The 21,561-nt window shown below is 40.5% G+C and overlaps 1 protein-coding gene across 3 annotated transcripts; it reads left to right on the top strand.

The window, feature by feature from the left end:
• Window positions 1-5,417: 5,417 nt before the first annotated feature.
• Window positions 5,418-19,646, top strand: LOC123624633 (zinc finger protein 480-like). 3 transcript variants are annotated; one of them, XM_045532656.1, is made up of 6 exons: window positions 5,476-5,492; window positions 8,618-8,764; window positions 9,885-9,975; window positions 10,433-10,559; window positions 11,048-11,176; window positions 17,993-19,646. In XM_045532656.1, the coding sequence occupies exons 3-6, from the start codon at window positions 9,904-9,906 to the stop codon at window positions 19,357-19,359; spliced, it is 1,695 nt and encodes a 564-aa protein (XP_045388612.1). In that variant the 5' UTR covers window positions 5,476-5,492; window positions 8,618-8,764; window positions 9,885-9,903; the 3' UTR covers window positions 19,360-19,646. The 3 variants fall into 3 exon arrangements, with proteins under 3 accessions (XP_045388611.1, XP_045388613.1, XP_045388612.1); XM_045532655.1 differs by lacking the exon at window positions 8,618-8,764 and having other exon boundaries at window positions 5,418-5,492; XM_045532657.1 differs by lacking the exons at window positions 8,618-8,764; window positions 11,048-11,176 and having other exon boundaries at window positions 5,418-5,492.
• The last annotated feature ends 1,915 nt before the right edge of the window (window positions 19,647-21,561 follow it).

Raw genomic sequence — 21,561 nt, 5'->3', positions numbered from 1 at the left:
CAAATCCCCCAACCCGGCTCATGAAACACTTTTAGAGTTTTTTTGTTTCAGAAGCTATATATCTGTCATGAGCTCATGAACACAGAAGAAATTAAGATAGTATAAGAAAACTAACTAGGTATAACAAAAAGCGCAAAATAAGTTCATAAACCCAAACTCCAATATATTATTTATCAAGCATAAATAGATCAATTGCTCTTCTTAAAGCCAAAATTCATGTGTTTATTTCAATTGGTTTTTTAAAGATAAATGTATATAAATTACTGTTGTAACTTAACATATTTTATGTAATTGCAACGGTAATCACAGAGAAATTATCTATAGAATACACACAAAACAATTAAAATGACAATAGTAAGTCCTTCCCTATGGTTAATTACTTTAAATTGAAATGGAATAAATGCCTCAGTAATAGACAATAGAATGGCAAAAAAAGAAGTAAACAAGATCCAACTATATTCTAGGTGTTTTTGGTGTATCTTGTAGCTTCTTTTGTTCTGTTTTATACCCTTGCTTCCTTGTTATGGGTTTCACTGACTTTGTGAAGTGACTCTTTTTATTTCCCATTGTGTATATTCTATAGATACTTTCTTTGTGATGTAAGGACACAAATAGACCAAAAGTGAGAGGATAGAAAAAGATAAGCTATAAGAGAGGAGGGATGCATGTACTTATATTACACAAAATAGACCTTAAGACAAAAATGTCACAAAACACAAAGAAGGGCTTTATGTAAAGATAAAAGGGTCAATTCACCAGGAAGATAAAACATTTATAAATAAACACTAGTATTTGTGAAAATTTCCCTTTTACTTACTGTTATTAATTTTGATTTTATTTTTGTTTTGTGTTTGGAGTGATACATGGATTGATGTTGATCTTTTTCAATTTGTTAAGACTTGTGTGATCTAACATGTGACCTATGCTGGATAATTTTCCGTGTGATTGAGAAGGATGTGAATTCTGCTGTTGTGTGAAAAGATCTGTCCTTGTCTGTTAGGACCATTTGGTCAGCAGTGTTGGTTGTTGTGCTATTTCCATATTGATTTCTATGTGGAAAATCTATCCATTACAGAGTGTGAGGTACTGACGTCTCCTACTACTACTGTATTATTATTTCTCCCTGCAGTTCTGCCAGTGTTGGCTTTATTTATTTAGGTGCTGGGATGGTGGGTGCATATATATGCTTATATCGGTATATCTTCTCAAAGTATTGATATTTTCATCATTATATCATAAATTTCATTGTGTCTTGTGACTACTTTGACTCACAGTGTATTCTGTCTGATGTAAGTATGGCCACCTCTGATCTCTTTTAGTTATGACTTACGTGGAATTTCTATCACCATCCCTTCCTTGAAAGAATGGAGAAAGACCCTATATTTCCTTAAATTTAAATTGAGTTTATTCTGGGCAGAATATAGTTTGATCTTTTTTTTTTAATTAATTCATTTAGCCACTCAATGTCTTTTAGAATCAGGGGTTGAATTCATTTACATATAAACTAATTTTTGGTAGGTAAGACCTTACTATTACCATTTTGTTGTTTTCTCTGTTTAGCAGACATGTATATAGAAACGACTACAATATACCTTTAAAAAACCCAGTTGAAACAAATCGCTAACAACTTGACTTTAACAAGAGCATTTGTCTAATTATGTTTAATAAATAATATATTGGAGTTCAGGTTTATGAATTTATATATGCTTTTCATAGTATGTAGTTTATTTTCTTTTTCTATCTTATCTCTCATGTGTTGATGAGGTTGTGACAGATACATGGCTTCTGGAACAAAAACACTCCAAGGGTCTTTCATGAGCTGGCTTGCGGGATTTGAGAAGACTTCCAGTAACAAATTCCTTGGCCTACTTGGTTAGCAGGAAGGGATTAAGAGTCTCCACGTCCTGTTCATTGAGGCTTAGGAATTAGAGGTAGGATTGAATCAAACCACAGTCTTTGGTTGTTGTTCATTCTCCTCGTGGAATGAAACAAGGACAGAGAGTCCCCAAAGCTGATAGCTTAGGGTGGATATAAAACAATAAAACTTGCTTCATACACATACAAATTAACGTTGACAGTGTCTTGCTTCCTGTGGTTGACGAATTTTCTTCCCTGACCGACTTCTCCCTCCCGTCTATCCCAATAGCAGTCACCCTAAGGAAAAGAGGAGTATCTTGGAGACAGGGTCTACAATAATACGAAAGCTGGAGATCTACCAGACCTCAGAACTTTTCACTGTGACGTCAGAACTCGCTGCCCACTGCACGGGCGGGAGTGGGGATTTTAACGTTTGTGGGGGACCGTGGATTCTGAGTGTGGTTGGATTCGGGACTAGGGAGCTGCGAAGGGCGAGTGTGAACCCGAACGGGCCAAAACGCACTGCCCTGAAGGAGCTCTGTGGGCGGCAGAAAGTTGTGGGCGGGGCCGGGGCGTTCCTGGGCGGGGCCCTTGCGGGAGAAGGGCGGGGCCTAGACTGAGGACAAAGGGAGAGGTGGGATGGGGCTGAAGCCACGGTGGGGGTGGGGTCTGGAAAGGGGCGGGACCAGGGCTCCCTCCGCCCCCTCCTTCCCAGGTCCTTGCCTTCTCTGTCAGTTCTGCCGCTGCGACTGGATCGTCAGCATCACCGTCAAGGAGAATCTCCCGGTATCTCCTCCTTCCTGCCTATTTTAAGTAATTATTTCAACGATTTAAAGCAAAAGAATAGAGTTGTAGTCGGCCGCTTACATTGAACGCTGAGTTGTTTTTTCCTCTGAAATTGAAAACGGTTGGTGAAGACACGGGTCCTACGCATGAGTAGGACTCAGTCTGGGGAAGGAGAGCGGGAGAGGGTGCGGTGGCCTCAGCGAAGGAACCCTGTGGGGCGGTGGCAGCCGGGGAACTGGCAATTGGAGCGGCTTATGTAATTAAGCAAGGACCTGCATGGTCTGCGTAGCTGGTGGAAACGGAAGGTGAAATGCAAAACTCTCTATTACACACTAGAGCTGAATTCTAAATTCATTTCTCTTTGAGATAACTTTGGGTGGCATCTAATTTTTTCAATTAGCTGAAATTGTCTTTTGGCCAACATAAAGGCCACTGATGAATAGTCTATGTATGTGTCCTAAGGACAAATACCAATTACAAATGAGAGGCTTTTTTCTCCTTTGAGAACAAGGGGAGTCGTTTTCCTCCCTCCTCTTTTTGTCAGAATGTTTACCTTAGAAAACGTGTAAATTTGAATACTTTCTCTTGAAATGTATATTTTTAGAAACTAAATAAACCTTTTGTTCGCGTAATAACCTGGGTATGTCTTTCTGAGGGCCTTGGGAGCCATCCCTTTGAAATGTCACTATTGAGGGAGATATCTCCTCTATCCCTCAGTTTCTGGGGGACTGTAGGAGCCTAACTAGAGTGAGCATATGTCTCTATGCTGTGAAACTAACATCTGTCCTAAAGATATGGTTTAAGGTTTTTCCCCATCCCTCTGGATAAAGCTAATTTGCTAACATGGAAGGTCACCCCAGTTACCAAACAGAGTCAGGATGAACTATGTATATGTTCCCAAGGGTGTTGTTAAGTTCTCTTACTTCAGGCTAATTAGTGTTTATCTTGAAAACAAATGCATAAGGGGTTGAAACTTTAATATTTTGCATCTGTCTTATAAGAGACGTGGAGGCATAAGTCAAAAATCTTGTGATTGAGGAAACGTATGGTTTTTTTTATTTATTAAAAAAATATTATTTTTATTTATATTGAAAAATAAGTCCATCTTGATCCCTTGAAAATTTTAGAAGCAACCAACTCCCCACATAGAAAACAGATTCATGACTTTCAGATATGATCAGCTTATCCTCTGCTGTTCTGAATTTAATGAAAAGCTCCACAGTCAACGTATTTCTTTGCTTTGGATCATAGAAATCCATGCTAAAAGTTTTTTCTTGTCAACATAGCTACCTAGCAACATTGCATAATAAAGACATCTATCTTGTAAAGATCCTCAAATCTATCCCAGGTAGGGCATCTATAAAAAATATGACAAAGCTGGGCACCATGGCTCATGCCTGTAATCCTAGCACTCTGTGAGGCTGAGGGAGGAAGATTGCATGAGCTCAGGAGTTTGAGGTTGTAGTGAGCTATGATCATGCCACCGCACTATAGCCCATGTGACAGTGCAAGACCATGTCTCAAAAACAACAACAAAAAACAAAGAAAATATGTTGATATAGGTCATGGTAGCATGCACCTGTAGTCCTAGCTCCTTTGGGGGCTGAGGCAGCAGAATTGCTTGAGCCCAAGAGTTTGAATTTAGCCTGGCCAACATAGTGAGACCCTGTTTCTAAAAAAAATAATAATATAAAAAATATGCTAATATATCTTATTTTCATCTGTGTGCCATGCCAGTACATTCTGCTCATTTTAACCTGCTAGTATTTTAATTATGGTAATTTTCATATCTAACCATGATCATATTTCAAATGATTACCACTTCAAGATGGATGAAACCTTCCGAAACTAAGTATGTGAGAGTAATACATATTTAATTAGTACATGTTAATTCAAAAACATTGCCATAAAATTATTGCTGGCAAACATGAGGCTATTTCAAATTTGATAATGTAGTTTTACTTTCTTAAGTGTTCTTTAAAAGAGAATAATCTGTCTGCCCAGTAAGTTAGAAATATTGCAGAATCAATTATTCTTTAGGTCAATATATCCATTGGTCTTCTGAAGACCATTTTATAGGCTTTGTTATCCACTCGTGCCAGAATATTGAAGAAGAGAAAACAAAGAAAAGACCTAAAACACATTACAATTTTTAAATAAAAGTACGTTTTCTAATTACGTTCATAATGCGACTTTGAAATTACAGTGTATTTAGGACATATTGATGTGAGCATACTATGATGTAAACAAAGTTTATCTTACAGGTATTTACGGTTAACTCATCGCAAGGGTGGAAGAGAATAACAAATGTAAGGAACACCTACGTAATTTCCATCTATTTTTATAAGTTATGGCTTTTTTTTAAATCAACACTTGGAGTCCTAACTTATTACTGGCCTTAGCCCTCTATGTCCCAGGCGTTGTCCTTGTGAAAGTCTCTGACACTGAGCACAGGATTAACGCTCTCCCTCCAGAGTGAATGAGAACGGAAATAGAAAGGGTTTCTAGTCTATTCTTTTGGGCGTCAGCATGAAATTATAAATTCTGCCCAGGCAAGGGTTTTGAATTTTACATTCTAGTTTGTATCCCCTTTGCAGATAGTTCCAGGGGTATTTAATTTAATTGTTAAACTTAATTTTCATTGGAGGAACTTTCCTGCATCCAACCTCCAGCCAAAGTCGACTCTCCCAGACAGACACTAGTTCCCAGACCGCCGGAAGCTCAGGCCCCGCCCAGACCCCGCCCCACATCCCCGCCCACACTCTCGGGCCCCTCCCTGGCCGGGCGCGCCTGGCGCGCGCCGTAGACCCGGAAGTTGTTTGCGTGCAGAGAAGGCGATCCCGCGTCCGGTGAGTTTTTCTTTAAGTAGAGTAGGTCTCCGCTTCGCAATCTCCTAGCGCTTCTATACCCGGGATCTGGGGGCCGTACTGACTTTTAAATCCTAGCACCGCTCCTTCCACCCTGAGTAAATTCACACGTCCCGGTGACAGTCCGGAGGTCGCTTCCGTTTGAGTTAAATCGCTGTGTCCCCCGTCCTGTCCCCGGTCTTTCTTCCATAGGGCCACGGAGACACCTCCCTTCGCGCCGTGTCTCTGTTTAAAACCCCTCAGTGACTCCTACACTCGCCCCGCGCCACGCAAAGCCCTTAAGCGGGAGGTGGGTTCACACCCTTCCAGTCCCCCAAACCTCGCCCTTGTTGACCCCTGGAGGGCAGCGCCGCAGCCCCAATCCTGGGGAAGCCGCGTCTTCTCCCTGGTCCTGGGATTCTGCACACCCCACCTCTCTCCTAATCCATCCCTCGTCCTTTCCACCTTGGGCGGGGCCCTTCTCTCCAGGCCTCTTCGCTGTCACCACTTCCTCCGATTCCGCTTTGGGGGAGGTGACCGGGGCTTCCCTTGTGACACTGAGTGTTCTTTCATCCCAAATTCCTCCTCACTGGAAAATGTGCTCTTCAGGAGGGAGCATGTTATTTCTCTTCCTCCCGTGTGAATGTGTGGAGAGAGAGAGATGGAGAGCAAGAGAGAGGAAATAGAAAAATTTAGAAAAAGAAAGGAAGAATGAGAGAGACCCATAAAGGGACAGCAAAGTAGAGGATGGGAGAGGGATTTGCAGAGACAGGAAGAGTGAAAGAAGCCCAGAAAGTGTACGGAGAGAAAAGCTCAATCTCCTGAGAGTTGAAAGACAGCAAAATAGGGAGAGGGGCAGCCAAGGGAGAGGCACCTCAGAGAGGAGGGGAGGGGATGGATAATTTGGAGTTAGGGCAGATAGAGCAGCGAGGTGCTGGGACAACAAGAGGGGCACCCGGTGACAAGGAGAGCAGAGGGGAAACCACAGCAGAGAGGAAGCCTAGGGATCTTAGGGTACCAGAGAGTGGGGACAAAGGAGTATAACAGGGAAGAGGAAATTCAACAGGGAGAGCAGAGGAGGAGCAGAGACACCAGAAGAAAGAGGCTTCAGAAATATATGATATTGGGACAATGAAAATATTGGAAAGAGCAAAAGCAGGTGAAACAAGTTGCAAGAATGGGGCAGATCACGTGTAAGAGAAGGAATAGAGGAGGGGAGAAACAGCAGGAGAGGAAAGGGACACAAATGAGGGCAGAACCCCACGTGGAAATAGAAGAGAAAAGAAAAAAAAAGCTGGGGAGAGAAGGTGAGGATGAGAGAGATGTACAGAGTGAGGGAGGTAAACACAGTAATGAAGAAAGAGGGGACCCCTGGGTACAGATGAGTGGTGAGATGATTGGATTAAGTTGTGATATAGTGATTTCTCTACTTATAATCTAATAAATTTAACATTTGTTGAAATAATACAGGTCTGAAACTTGCAAAACTCCTATCTATGTGGCTGATGCATTTTATAATTCTTGGCATCACAAGCTGGCTTCCACTTGCAGTCCCTATTCTGCCAGAGGACAGTGACCTGACTCATTCACCCTCTTCCCTTTTCCTGGGATGGAGTAGGGTGTGGTGCAGTGTATGAGATAGGAGGAAAAACCAAAGTGTTTTTCCTACTGTCACAATCAATATGTTAGTGAACACTCAACACAGAATACTTTACCTCTGGTCACCAAAATGTCTGGGGATTACTTCTCACCAACAAGCAATTTCCCATCAGACACCAACTGTGTGATTTGTAATTTTACTCAACTCTGAAACTATCTACCTGGGGTTAACATCAGATCCAATTCAGACCGCCCCCACTTCAGATGCCAGTCATGGGTCCCAGGTTGGGACCTGAACTTCTGACTCAGCAGCTATAAATTAGGATTTCCATGACCATTTCCTCATGTTTTGTTAGGTAGAGCTATTCACAAACTCAGGGAAACTTTTTGCTTAGGTGTACCCATGTGTTATAAAAGATATAAAGGATACAGGTGAACAGCCAGAAGCAGAAGCCATTCTCACAAAGTAACTGAAACCTAGGAGGGTGTTTTGAAAACCATGATTTTTATCCTCATCTGAAGGGAGGGGCAGTCTTTGGGACTGAATCTTAACCTGTGGGATCTGACCCCATTGGTACTATCAAAATTGAGTTAAATTATGGGGCATCTAGGTGGGAGTGTCCCAGACACCTAGTCAGTATGGGAAAAATCACACACACCTTGTAACTAGAGGTGAAGTATTCTGTATTGAGTGTGGGTAGTGTTTTTCTGTCTCAAACATTAAAGTAAAGCAAAGAAATTTCCGATAGACCCACCTTCCTATCTCAGGGCCTGTGATCTCTACTCAGTAGTGACTGGGAGTGGTCTGTCCCTGTTCCTGGCTGTTGCTGGCCCTGTGATTGTGCACCACTTGCCAGCCCCACTCACAGTCTCAGGACGATGTGACATCTTTCCTCCATGGTGTCATCAATATTTACTTACAGGACATTTTTTTGCTTGGTGTACCCCTGTGGTGGTATTGTCCCTTAAAACACAGATACGCACACTCACACACACAAAACACATATACACATACACACACTCTAAAGCCTTTATTTTTCTCCCTTCCATCATTCAAGCAAAATATACCGTATTAACTACATTCTTCTCTATAGTACATAGCTCTCTTCTATGTTCCATTTGAGAGCACAAACCCTAAAGTCTTGTTTATGTCACCTGTCTTTAATTCTTACCTCGAATTCTTGATTTACCCCTTCCAGTCAAGCTTGCATATCCACCATTCCACTGATCCTTTCTTTTTCAGTCACCAGTGACTTCCCCATTTCTAAATCCAAGTTTTAATTTCCTATATTTGTCTTTCCTTTTCTGTCAGCAGCTTGTTTTTCCTTGGCTTTGAGGATATCTCTTTAAATTTTGAAAATCACTCTGTTTTAAATTTTTGTCACCTCTTACCAGTTCTTCTCTGAATGTGGACTGTCCCACGACTTAGTTCTTGAAACCCTTTCCCTCTCTGTCCACACCCACTGACCTTCCTTACCATCTCACCTCCTGGTTTAAATCCTACCTACATGTCTCCATTTCCCCTGCAGACCTCTCCCCTGAACTCTAGAATCCTGGGTCCAGTTGTCTCCTCATCTCTCATCTGGAACGTCTAACAGGCATCTCCCCCTACATATGTCCAAAAGGGACTTCCTGAACTCCCCCCAAATGTGTTTTCTGCAGTCCTGACATCTCAGGTGAGGGTGATCCTGTACTTCTTCAGACTTCGTGGAGCTTCTCATATTTTAAGTATGTTCATGCATAAAATAAAGAAAAAATTACATGTTTACTTAAAATGCTAAAGAAATAAATCTTTTTGAAAATTCTCTTGAGATGTGGGAAAGAAATGTTTGCAGACCTGGGCCCTCCCCTGCTCTGCTTCCCCAGGACCTCTCTGGCCTCATCTCCTGCTTGTGTCGTCCTTGCTGGTTCTGCTCCAGCCACACAGGCCTCTTTCCTTTTCCTGGGGCCAAGGTGGCTCCTGCCTCAGGGCCTTCCTGTGGGCTGTCCCTCTGCCTAGAACTTTCTGGCCTCTCAGCTGCAAGTAACAAACATCCTTCCTTCCTGGGGTCTTTTGTGTATTATCACTTTCTCAGTGGGGACTACTGTGACCCTCTCCTCCCTCCTCCATTTAACATTCCTGCCACACCTCACCCTCACATATGGTCCATATTGGCTGCTCTTCATGTTTCTTCAACTTCCCCTGTGTAGGTGATGATGTATCCCCAAGGGACAGCAGAGCCTGAAAGTGGGAGGTGTGCTGGCCTTGTCCCCTTTGAGTAGACCTCAACCCTAGGTTCACATTACAGTGCTGAGGCATTTTGCAGCTACATGTTTTGTGCCCCCTTACCAGAGATTCCCATTCACATAGTCAGGTTGGTACCTGGCCTTAATAATATTTACAGTGCCCAAGTGACTCTAGTCTGTGTCCAGCATTCACCACCAAGGCTACGTGTCCTCCATTTCTGTGGGCTGAGATCAGCCTGTGATCCACTCGGGTGAGGGGGGCTGTGCTGTGCATCGGGTGTGGTCAGTGCCAGGTCTGTGTCCTGGAGGGGAGCTCTGTCCAGCCCAGCTCCCCACTGCTGCAGCAAGTGGTGGGGGCTTCACTAGGAGGGGAGTGAGTTCTGAAGAAAGGGGTCAAAACTCACTTCTTGGTCTTCCTGTAGGAGTTTTTTGTCCCTGTATCCCTCTCAGTGCAGTGGGCAACAGAGAACCATTTTTCCACAGGGTGAGGTCTTCCCTGCATGTGTGGTTGTGGCACAAGAAGGGCGTGTGTTGATTCTCAGCATTTAAGAGCATATTTTTGACATTCAGGATTGACTTCTAAAGACTCATGTTAGATGAAGAAGAAGCCCAGAAGAGGAGGAAGAGGAAGGAAAACCAGTCAAGAATGGCTTCGACTCAGGTAACGTTATATTATCAGTGGATTGTCCTACATCTTTTTTCTTTCTGAAATGCCGGGCATTGGAGTCGCTGATCTTCTCTGTCTGGGAAGCATCTTGCCTGGCATGTTTGCTCATACTCACCCATGCCTTGCCTCAGTCCCTCTCATCTCCACTTAGAGTCCATGTCACCATGACCCTGTGACATGACCCCGTGAAGTGGTTCCATTGGGCACAGTCCTGGGAAGGGCTTCACACCCAGACATGGATTGGAGATGGGGTGTGGGTCCCCTAGTGTCAGTGCTGTTGAGCAGCAGGGATTGTTTAGGGGCCACATCTGGAGGCACTGCCACTCTCTGTAAGGTGGATCTGTCAGAATGGTCACTTCAGCTGAATCAATCCTTACAACTCTTTTCTCATTTTGGCTGAATGTAAGAATTTGTCCTATAGCCCATTGGTAAAATATGTTTCTCGTTTTAGGGACATTTGACATTCAGGGATGTGGCCATAGAATTCTCTCAGGAAGAGTGGAAATGCCTGGACGCTGCTCAGAGGGCTTTATACAGGGCCGTGATGTTGGAGAACTACAGGAACCTGGTGTCCCTGGGTGAGGATAACGTGGCTCTCGATGTCGGGATCTGCCCTTGTGTGTCTTTGCGTTTTCTCTGTGTGCCTCTTGGGAGCCCCTGCCTTGCTTAACTGAGATGGAAGCCTTATTGACTCAGAAATGAAAGCTCCATAGTGTTTTCTGGACTTTAAATGTTCCCTTTCTTCAGCTGTCCTCCCCTGTCACGATACATCATTTTGTGGTACAAGGGCTTACGTTTGCAAAAAACCTTATGGCAGACTTTTAAAATGTCCAGGTCCTGTTATCTAACCTTTACTTTATGATTGAGTAGTTCTCAGAAGAGATCTTGATGTTTGTATAGTACAGTATTGTACTATTGTATAGTACAGTATTCAGAAGGAGGCTATTTGTGGATGAATTTGTGAAATATTTTCTTGATCCATTTGTAATGTCCTCTCTCCTACCTAAACATAGGAAAATTTTGGAAAAGCCACCACACTTCTTGATTTTTTTCTTTTTATAAGCAGGAATCTCTCTTTCTGACCTGAGTGTTATCTCCATGTTGGAACAAGGGAAAGAGCCCTGGACTGTGGAGAGTAAAGTAAAAACAGCAAGAAACCCACATGGGGGGGAATGGATGACAGGTGTGAACTCAGGTAAGAGCTCAGGTGGGCACAGTGGAAGCAGCACCATTAACCAGGGTGTGGGAAACTCTGCAAGTGGGGAAGTTCTGTGGGTAAAGAAAGGTTTGAGTCCTGAGAGCTCTGAATGGAAATCTCTCTTTGCCCCCACTTACCACTCTGTTCTTTAGGTGTGTAACAGTTTATCCTTTTACCCTCCAGTGGTTCCGCAGCTTAAACAGAGTCCAAGGCAAAGTCTTTATCATGGTGGACAGCACCCTGTGATCTGGCTTCTGTGAACTCTTTGGTCCCCTCACTCTGTGCAGCACAAGGAGGGCCATTTGCAAGGGGTCTCTTTCCCCCATGGCATCTCCTGTACTTGATTCCATCTGATGCTCAGTTCTCTGTCCGTATATATTACAGCTGATGCCTCCATAGACCTAATGCCTTGACCTATTCAGGTTCTACCCCATTTCCTGTACTTGGAAGACCTAATCAGGAGATGGGAAAATGTTGGCTGCTCTTCCTTTGCATCTGGGGCCTGGAAACTGCACAGAGCTGTCTCCAGCTCTCCGTGCCTGTTCAGGTCTGTTTGAAATAGAAAGAGCCGAAGTGTTTTTCCTCCTCTCTCATGCCACTCAATGCAGAGTGCTTCACTTCTGGTCAGCAAAAATCGTAGGGATTTTTTCCTCCTCTCTCATGCCACTCGATGCAGAGTGCTTCACTTCTGGTCAGCAAAAATCATAGGGATTTCTCCCCACCAGCAACCAATTTTTTAATGGCCATCAACTGGGTTTCCTATAATTCACTCTGACTCTGTCTATCTGGAGTTAGAATCAGATCCCACAGGCTAAGAGCTGAGTCCCCAAGCCTGCCGCCCAGCTCAGACACCAATTACAAGTAATAGGTAATTGTACTGCTGTACAATTCCCTACTGACCAACCAGCTGTAAATTGGGGTTCCCTTGACTCCTTCTCAGGTTTGATTAATTTACTAGGCCAGCCTACAGAACTAGAAACATAAATATTCTTATGTTTACTGGCTTATTATATAAAGGATATTTCAGAGGTTACAGTTGAACAGTCAGATGAAAAGACTCACAGGGCAAGGCACATGGGAAGATTCACAGGACACACCATCCTCCAGGCACGTCCATGTGTTCAGCACTTGGAAACTCTCATAATCCCATAGTTTAGAGATTTTTATGGAGGTTCCATCAGATAGGCATGACTGATAATTACCTCAATCTCTAGCCCATCTCCTCTTTTAGGAGGATGGTGGTTGGAGCTGAAAGTTTCAGGCTTCTAATCATGGTCTTGTTTTCTGGTGACCAGCCTGTGCATCCAGGAGACCACAGAGGTTGACTCATTAGAACAAATCGTACTGCTGTCATCTGGGGTATCCTAAGGTATTAGGAGTCTGTGTCAGGAACCAGGGAGGAGACCAGTGTATGTATTTCTTCTTATTTCAGAAGGTCCCTCAATCATTCTTCAGTTCTGCTTTATCCACAAATTATTGGTGTGTATAAGAGGGGACTGGGTTGGTTTTTCGGAGATTGTTACTCAGCGACAGGAGAAGATAGTTGACAGATCCTGTATTGGATCCCCAGTTCTGCATGGAGAGCATTGGTCACTGGAATGATGATGCCTCAAGTTCTAAGTCCCCTGTCATTTCAGCCACTGGTACTTTCGTCTTGTACATTTCCATGTAGTATAAAGGAACTTGGTTTTTATTTATTTATTATCCATTTCCTATTTTGTATGATATTCTTTGTGTTCCTTGTTTTATATCTGTAGTATGTGGGGCTGATGTATCAGGGAATAGCTATTGATTTATATATTTTAGAAGATTTCATTATTGACTACAGAGGGTGTAGCTCAGGAGGACAGGAGGAGTTTCTCTAAAACCTATAGAAACTCAAGAAATTTTTGAATAGGTAGTTTAAATATTCCTTCCCTTTTTTTTTCTGACTTAGTACCTACTTTAAAATCTACTTTTGTCGAATAAATTTAATACATCTGTAAATTGGGAATTTTTAATAACTCAAGAATATACTTTAAAAAAAAGTTGTTACTGTCTAAATCTCAGAAATACCATTGAATTGACTTGCTATAATTTGTTATTTAAGATTGAGAGGAAAATTTTAAACTGTTTTCCTCTGCTCTCACACCTTGCAACAACAATCATCAACACAGAAGACTTCTGTGACCAAATGTGGGGAGTTCCAAAGAGGATGAGGGCTCAGTCTCCCTTCAGACTGCAGGCCCAAGTTTGAGCCTCAGGAACTTCTGATTGACCACTTCAAGTTGGGGTTTCCATGACTCTCTCTGGGTTTGATTAATTTGCTCACGTGGTTTACAGAACTCAGGGAAACACTTATTATGTTTACTGGTCCAATTACGAAGGATATTTTAAAGGATACAAAGAAGCAGACAAGTGAAGAGGTGCACAGGCCATGGTCTGGAAGTTTCCTGAGGATAGGAGCTTCTGTCCCTGTGGAGTTGGGGTGTGCCACTTTGCTGGCCTGTGGATGAGTTCTTCATCATCTGTGAGCCTCCACATGTTCAGCTGTCCAGAGCTTTCCAAACTCATTCCATTTTTGTTCTTATGGAAACTTCGTAGGCATGGTTGAAGTATGGGAAGCCATTTCAAAATGTGGTTGGACAAAGAGAATTTGATTGAAAGCTGGCAAGTCCTGTCTGTTCAGATTCTTCTTGGCCTCTGTGTGTAGCATTCCTTCCTCCAGGGTATGGGGCAGGACCTTTTCTGGACTGAGGGTCTCATGACCCACAATCCAAAAGGCAGGGGAAGATTAGAGTCCTGCCTTGCAAAGGTGAAAAGAAGGCAGGAGAAGGTCAGAGAGAGAGATTCTATTTCCTGAGGGCTGTTTCTGAGGACTAAAATGCCCCAACCTTATAACAAAAGACTGTTACAAGGGCTATGGGAGTTACGAACCAGGAACTGTGTATGCACACACAACACACGCACACACACACACACACATATTTCATATCACAAAGATATATTGCATTTTCTATAGTACGCTTTTAATTTTATAAAGATAATTTGTGGATATTTTCTAAATGTCACCTTTTATTTCACAGAACAAACACTATTTCAAATAATTATGCTCCCTATCTACATTCCTTATGTCCATCTTGGTATACTAAATCAATTTTTTAGTATCTTGTAATATTTTATGGGAAACTTTCCCCATTACTTGCAGTTCATGAACTTCACTATTGTTTATATCACCTGTGTTTTCTGCAATATTCCTGAAGTTCTGGAAATTACATTCTTGAGTTAACATGTGAGGACTTTTTCCCCCTTTCTTTCCATGTGAATTTCCTGTAATGTTCACCTGGTCCCTGGTAACCCACAGCCTGGTGCTGTCCTGCTGTTCTCTGGCTCTTTCTTATTTGCTGCTTTTGTTGCTGATGACCTCGTCTGTGGATGTCCACACCACTGCCAGGAAATGTTTTTGCACTTAGCTTCTACTAATAGTGCCCTCAATGTGAACCATTCCCACTGTAAGTCATTTATTTATTTTGTCCATAAGGTCATTTGTGTCCTTTTGGTGATAATTATGAAGTCAAATTTTTTAGGTTTATAGAAGTGCCCATAATCTTTCATTCATTCACACTTACAACTCTGTATCTACTAATCTGTGAAGTCGTGGTACCCCTGACATCATGCCCCTCTTGTTTGTTTAATAAACCAGTTTTTACATTGTATGAGCTTAGCGGAGTTAAAATTATGTTTTTCTCATTGTTTGAATTTATATTTGATTACCATGAATATTTAAACTCACTTTTCTGTCCCCATTCTCTTCTCTCCACTGCCTCTTTCTGTTCTGTTTATATGAATTTCAGAGTTTTAGGTGCTTCATGTATGTGGAATTATACAGTATTTGTCTTCTTATTACTGGCTTATTTCATTTAGTGTATTCTCCTCCAGGTTCATCTGTGTCATAATATATAATAGAATTTCCTTTTTTTTAGGACCTAATAGTGATCCTTTTTGTATGTATGCCACATTTTGTTTATCCATTCATCTGTTGATGGACACCTGGGTTGTTTCTACCACTTCACTGTTTTGAATAATGCTATGAACATTGATTATTAAATATCTCCTCAATATCCTATCTTTAATTCTTTTGAACATATACCCAGATATGGAATTGTTGGCTCATATGGTAATGCAATTTTGAGTTATTTGAGGAAATGTCATACTTGTTTCTATAGTACTTGTGCCATTTTACATTCCTACCAACAGGGCAAAAGTCTCTAATTTCTTCACATTTTTACCAACACTTCTTATTTTCTGTTTTTTTTTCCTTCTTGAAAATAAATATCTTACTGGGTATGAGATACCAAATTGTGTTTTATTATTTACATTTCTATAATGATTAGTGACATTTTGCATCTTTTCATATGCTTATATGCATATCACCTCTGCAGAAATATTTTTTACCCATTTTTATTCAAGTTGTTTATTAATTTGTAGGAGTTATATATTCTAGATATTAACCTCTTATCAGAGACATGATTTGCAAATATTTTCCCACATTTTGTAGGTTTTCTTTTTCACTCTGTTGATTGTTTTCTTTTGTCCACAATAGTTGTCAATTTTGTTATAGTGCATTTTATGTATTTTTACCTTGTTTTCTGTGCTATTGGTGTTGTATCCAGGAAATCATTATGGAGTCCAATCTCATGAAGTTTGTTACCTATAATTTCTTATAAGAGTTTCATAGTTTTAGGTCTTACCTTTAGGTCATGAATCCATTTTAACTTTTTTTATATGATACAAAGTATGGATGCAACTTCATTTCTTTGCATGTGGATATTCAATTTTCTGAATTATTTTCTGAATTTTCTTTTTGAATTATTCATTATTCATGTATTTGAATGAAACTGATTTTTTTAAGGTAGATTTTATATCCTATTAATTTGAATTTGTTCATTAGTTCTAAGAGGATTTGTTTTGTGGAATATTTAGGATCTTCTTCATAAAAGATTATGTCATCTGAGGAGAGCTCATTTTACTTCTTCTTTCCAATTGCATGCCTTTTATTTCTTTCTTTTACCTAATATCTCTAGTTAGGATTCTAGTACTGCTGTTAACCCACTGTATCCATCAGTTACACAACCACAGATTCAACCAACTGTGGCTCAGCAATTCACAGTTGATTGAATATGCACGTGTGCAACCTACAGACACGGAGGGCAGGCCATATTTTCAACTGGTGGTTTGTTGAATCTAAGGATGTAGAAATTGAGAGTATGGAAGGCTTATAGGAAGGGACTTGAGCATCCACTGATTATGGCATTCTTGGGGAAGGGTCCTATAACCAGTCATCACTATATTTTGAATAGAAATAATGGAAGTGGGCTTTCTTTTTTTTTTTCTCCTCACCATAAAGGAAAAGGCTTTAATCTTTAAACACTGAGGATGGTGTTAGCTGTCAGCTTTTTATATATGGCCTTTATTATGTTAAATAGATTTCTTGTATTTCCAGTGTGTTGAGTGTTTTTTTAGATCATGAATGATTGTTGACATTTTTCAAATCCTTATTTTCCATCAACTGAGACGGTCGTATGTCTTTTTTCCTCTTTTCTGTTATTGTGGAGTATGACATGGATTGATGTTCCTAAATTGCAGCCACCTTGCATTCCAGGAGTAAATCCCACTTGGTCATGGTGTGTGATCCTTTTCAATGTGCTGCTGAATTTGTTTTGCCAGCATTTTGTTGATGATTTTTGCAGTAGATTAATCAGGAAAATTACTCTATGGTTTTCTTTTTTTAAATTAATTAATTAATTTTATTTCAGCATATTACAGGGGTACAAATGTTTAGGTTACATATGTTGCCCTTGCCCCACCCAAGTCAGAGCTTCAAGCGTGTCCATCCCCCAGATGGTGCGCACTACACCCATTAGGTGTGTATATACCCCCCTCCCCCCTCCCATCTTCCCAATACCTGATGAATGTTATTACTATATGTGCACTTAAGTGTTGATCAGTTAATACCAATTTGATGGTGAGTACATGTGGTGCTTGTTTTTCCATTCGTGGAAATCTTCACTTAGTAGAATGGGCTCCAGCTCTATCCAGGATAATACAAGAGGTGCTAGATCACCATTGTTTTTTGTGGCTGAGTAGAACTCCATAGTATACATATACCACATTTTATTAATCCACTCATGTATTGATGGGCACTTGGGTTGTTTCCACATCTTTGCAACTGTGAATTGTGCTGCTATAAACATTCGAGTGTAGGTGTCTTTTTTATAGAATGTCTTTTGTTGTTTTGGGTAGATGCCCAGTAATAGGATTGCTGGATCAAATGGTAGACCTACTTGTATTTCTTTAAGGTATCTCCATATTGCTTTCCACAGAGGTTGCACTAGTTTACAGTCCCACCAGCAGTGTATGAGTGTTCCTATCTCTCCGCATCCACACCAACATTTATTGTTTTGGGACTTTTTGATAAAGGCCATTCTCACTGGAGACTTTTATTATGTACTATTACTAATGTTTATATAGCTGCTTTTAAATGTTACCTTTTCCCTAAGAGGCCCATTCCTGCCTGTTTTCATGAGATTTGTATTTCTGTGCTCATAATCTCTCTCAAATGCACCCATAATCCTCCTGGCTCCTACAGACCCTCCACTGCTCCAGGATGGCACCTCATTCCCTTATGTTTTCAGCATTGCCAACATGATATACTAAGTATGCTGATATTCCTTTCAATGTCTGAGTCAAGTGAGGCAGATTCTAGTCCTTCTCTCGGAATGTAGGCATGCCAGAACCATGGGTTCAAGTTCCACTCCTTTCTTGCTTTCCTAGGGAGAAGCTATACATTGGGAGATGATGCAGAAAACAATCCTGTTAACAATGGATGTGGATTAAGCTTTCAGCTATATCTGCCAGAAATGCAGCTATTTCAAGCTGAAGGGAAAACTCATGAATGTAATCAAGTTGAAAAGTATATCAACCATATTTCCTCATTTTCACCACTTCAAAACATTCCTTCTGTCAAAACCCACATTTTTAATAAATATAGGATTGATTTTGTTGATTCTCCATTACTCACACTAGAACAGAAAGCATACATTAGGGAAAAACCTTACAGATGTAATGAGTGTGGCAAAGCCTTTAGTGTATCTTCAAGCCTTACTAACCATAGAGTGATCCATAATGGTGAGAAACCTCCCAAATGTAAAGAGTGTGGCAAGATCTTCAGGCACAATTCAAACCTTGTACGACATCGGAGAATTCATACGGGAGAGAAACGTTACAAATGTAATGAATGTGACAAAGTCTTCAGATACAATTCACAACTTGCAGAACATCAGAGAATTCATACTGGAGAGAAACCTTACAAATGTAATGAATGTGGAAAAGCCTTCAATCGAGTTTCACTCCTTTCACAACATCGTATAATTCACACTGGAGAGAAGCCATACAAATGTAACGAATGTGGCAAGGTCTTCAGTCGAGTTTCACTCCTTGCACAGCATCAGAGAATTCATACTGGAGAGAAACCTTACAAATGTAACGAATGTGGCAAGGTCTTCAGTCAAGTTTCAAGTCTTGCTCGTCATCGAATAATTCATACTGGAGAGAAACCTTACAAATGTAATGAATGTGAAAAGGCCTTCAGCCACAATTCAAAACTTGAAGAACATTGGAGAATTCATACTGGAGAGAAACCTTACAAATGTAATGAATGTGGCAAGGTCTTCAGTCGAGATTCACGTCTTACTCGACATCGGAGAATTCATACTGGAGAGAAACCTTACAAATGTAATGAATGTGACAAGGTTTTCAATCAAATTTCACACCTTGCTAGACATCGGAGAATTCACACTGTAGAGAAACCTTACAAATGTAATGAATGTGGCAAAGTCTTCAGATACAGTTCATATCTTACAGAACATCAGAGAATTCATACAGGAGAGAAACCTTACAAATGTAATGAATGTGGAAAAGCCTTCAATCGAGTTTCACTCCTTGCACAACATCAGAGAGTTCATACTGGAGAGAAACCTTACAAATGTAACAAATGTGGCAAGGTCTTCAATCAAGTTTCAAGTCTTGCTCGACATTGGGGAATTCATACTGGAGAGAAACCTTACAAATCTAATGATTGTGGCAAAATCTTCAATGAAGTTTTACACCTTGCACAACATTGGACTGTTCATACTGGATAGACACCCTACAAATGTAATTAATGTAGCAAGGTCTCAGGCAAGAGATATCCTGTACAGTTCATCAGAAAATTCATACTGGAGGGAAATCTTACAAATGAATGAATGTGGTAAGGACTTCAGTCACAATTCACACCTTGCAAAACATCTGAAAATTCATTCATGACTGAGACCTTACAATTTCAGTGAGTATGGCAAATTCTACATCATAAGTAATAGCATTTTTTTTTTTTTTTGAGGCAGAGTCTCACTCTTTCACCCTGGCTAGAGTGCCATGGCGTCAGCCTAGCTCCCAGCAACCTCAAGCTCCTGGGCTTAAGCAATCCTTCTGCCTCAGCTTCTCAAGTAGCTGGGACTACAGGCATGCGCCACCATGCCCTGCTAATTTTTTCTATATATTTTTAGTTGTCCAGTTAATTCTATTTTTTTAGTAGAGATGGAGTCTTACTCTCGCTCTTGTTCAGGGTGGTCTCGAACTCCTGACCTCCAGCGATCCACCCGCCTTGGCCTCCCAGAGTGCTAGGATTACAGGCGTGAGCCACTGCGCCCGGCCATAAGTAATAGCATTAATCAACATCAGAGAATGCATACTAAGGAGAAATTCAATAAATGTATGTGTCAGAGGCTTTATCAAGGCCTCATAGCACAATGGACATCAAAGTATACATCTTTGCTAAAACCATACAATGGAGTGTGAGTACATATTCAATGAAACCATACAAATGAAATGGAATGTTACTATAGAACATCAGAAGATTTACACAGGAAATAACTCAGTCTCTTGTTCTCCAGTATTAAACTATGATATTATATTACATGCTGGAGATAATTACAAGTCAAAATAAGTTGAACCTCATCACATGATATATAGCATATGTTCAAGGTCATATGGAAATTGTCCATTATATTTAGGTTATGAGATAATTATTTGGGTTTTTTTGAAATGACTACTCTTGGTAAGTGTCAACTTGAAATTTAAAATCTCTCCATATGCCTTCCATACTGATGTGTTGGAAAGAATGAGTTGACAGACTGACTTGACTAGTGAGAATCATTTCTATCCAGTTTCCTGGAAGAATAAGGACACTTTATTTTGAAACTAAATATTGTCCGATTTAGAGAGTATGGAGATGGGCAGACAAAAAGATAAAAATATGATATCAGTCATTATGCTTATTGGATTTACCACACCCTTCTCCTGACAGAAGGGCACAGTGGTTATAGGGAAGATGTTCTGCCAATAGACTGAAATAGAGTATGACCTTTGGAAATTGGGATTTTTATCAGAAGAGAATAATATGTTATTAGGAACTGATTATGTGGTAGAAAAAATGCAGAGGAAACAATGCCCACCTTCTCCACTGAATGGCAATAACTTTTATTTAGCAAAGACTGATGAAAAGTTAGTCTTGTTTTTGAAATTGAAGAGAGAAGACATATCAAAGTAGAGATTTTAATCAAAGCTATGAATATAGGATGTTCCTGAGTAGGATTCACACTTTCCTACTGGCAATGTAATTTGAAACTATTTTATATAGAAGGTGTCCTAGTTCTCATGTTTTAACTAAAAAAGAAATTGATTTTTTTATAACTATGAGTGAATCATATTTTATCTGCCAACAATATTTTATTCTACCTCAGGAGGATACTTCACAACAGACAATAATAATACCATTAGTCTCTTAATGTTGGAGCATCTAGAACATTGTTGTGTGGGTGTGGGTGTGAAATCAAGCAACGTAACACATTTTGATACATATGCTTAGGTCAGTATGATTTTGGGTAGTTATTGTTAGCACTTGAGTTCTTCTTTATACTCCAGATCCTTACTTAATGTGGGTACGTTGAAAATCCCTTAACAGTGCAACTTCAGACTCACATGTCCTCAAACATGCATTGCTGTTGATAAAACATGCACTACATTATTATATATCTACATGCCCCTTTTTGTGTGCAAAATTAGACCCATGGCATGCACCTTCATTTTTCATGAAGCAAAAATACAAATATAGTAGTATGGAAAATATTATAAAATGAAAAAAAGTGTGGTGAATAAGGATAAAAATAACACCATCTTTTTTTTGTCCTTGCTGTGGTCAGTATTTATGATTTGAAAATATTAATGTTCATGAACTTCCACATATGAATGAGCATACAGAATGGGAACTTTGGTAGATAAAGTGGAAACTTCCTATATTTACCTTC

This window comes from Lemur catta, chromosome 19 (genome assembly GCF_020740605.2).
Source record: "Lemur catta isolate mLemCat1 chromosome 19, mLemCat1.pri, whole genome shotgun sequence".
Taxonomy (NCBI): domain Eukaryota; kingdom Metazoa; phylum Chordata; class Mammalia; order Primates; family Lemuridae; genus Lemur; species Lemur catta.
Note: the sequence above shows the minus strand (reverse complement) of the source record. Positions and strands in the feature narration are given on the sequence as shown.

Coding starts and splice junctions, on each gene's coding strand:
- LOC123624633 (XM_045532655.1), top strand. CDS start 9,904: ATGTTAGATGAAGAAGAAGCCCAGAAGAGGAGGAAGAGGAAGGAAAAC. Junction 10,560..11,047: donor CAGGAACCTGGTGTCCCTGG/GTGAGGATAACG, acceptor TTTTATAAGCAG/GAATCTCTCTTTCTGACCTG. Junction 11,177..17,992: donor GATGACAGGTGTGAACTCAG/GTAAGAGCTCAG, acceptor TTGCTTTCCTAG/GGAGAAGCTATACATTGGGA.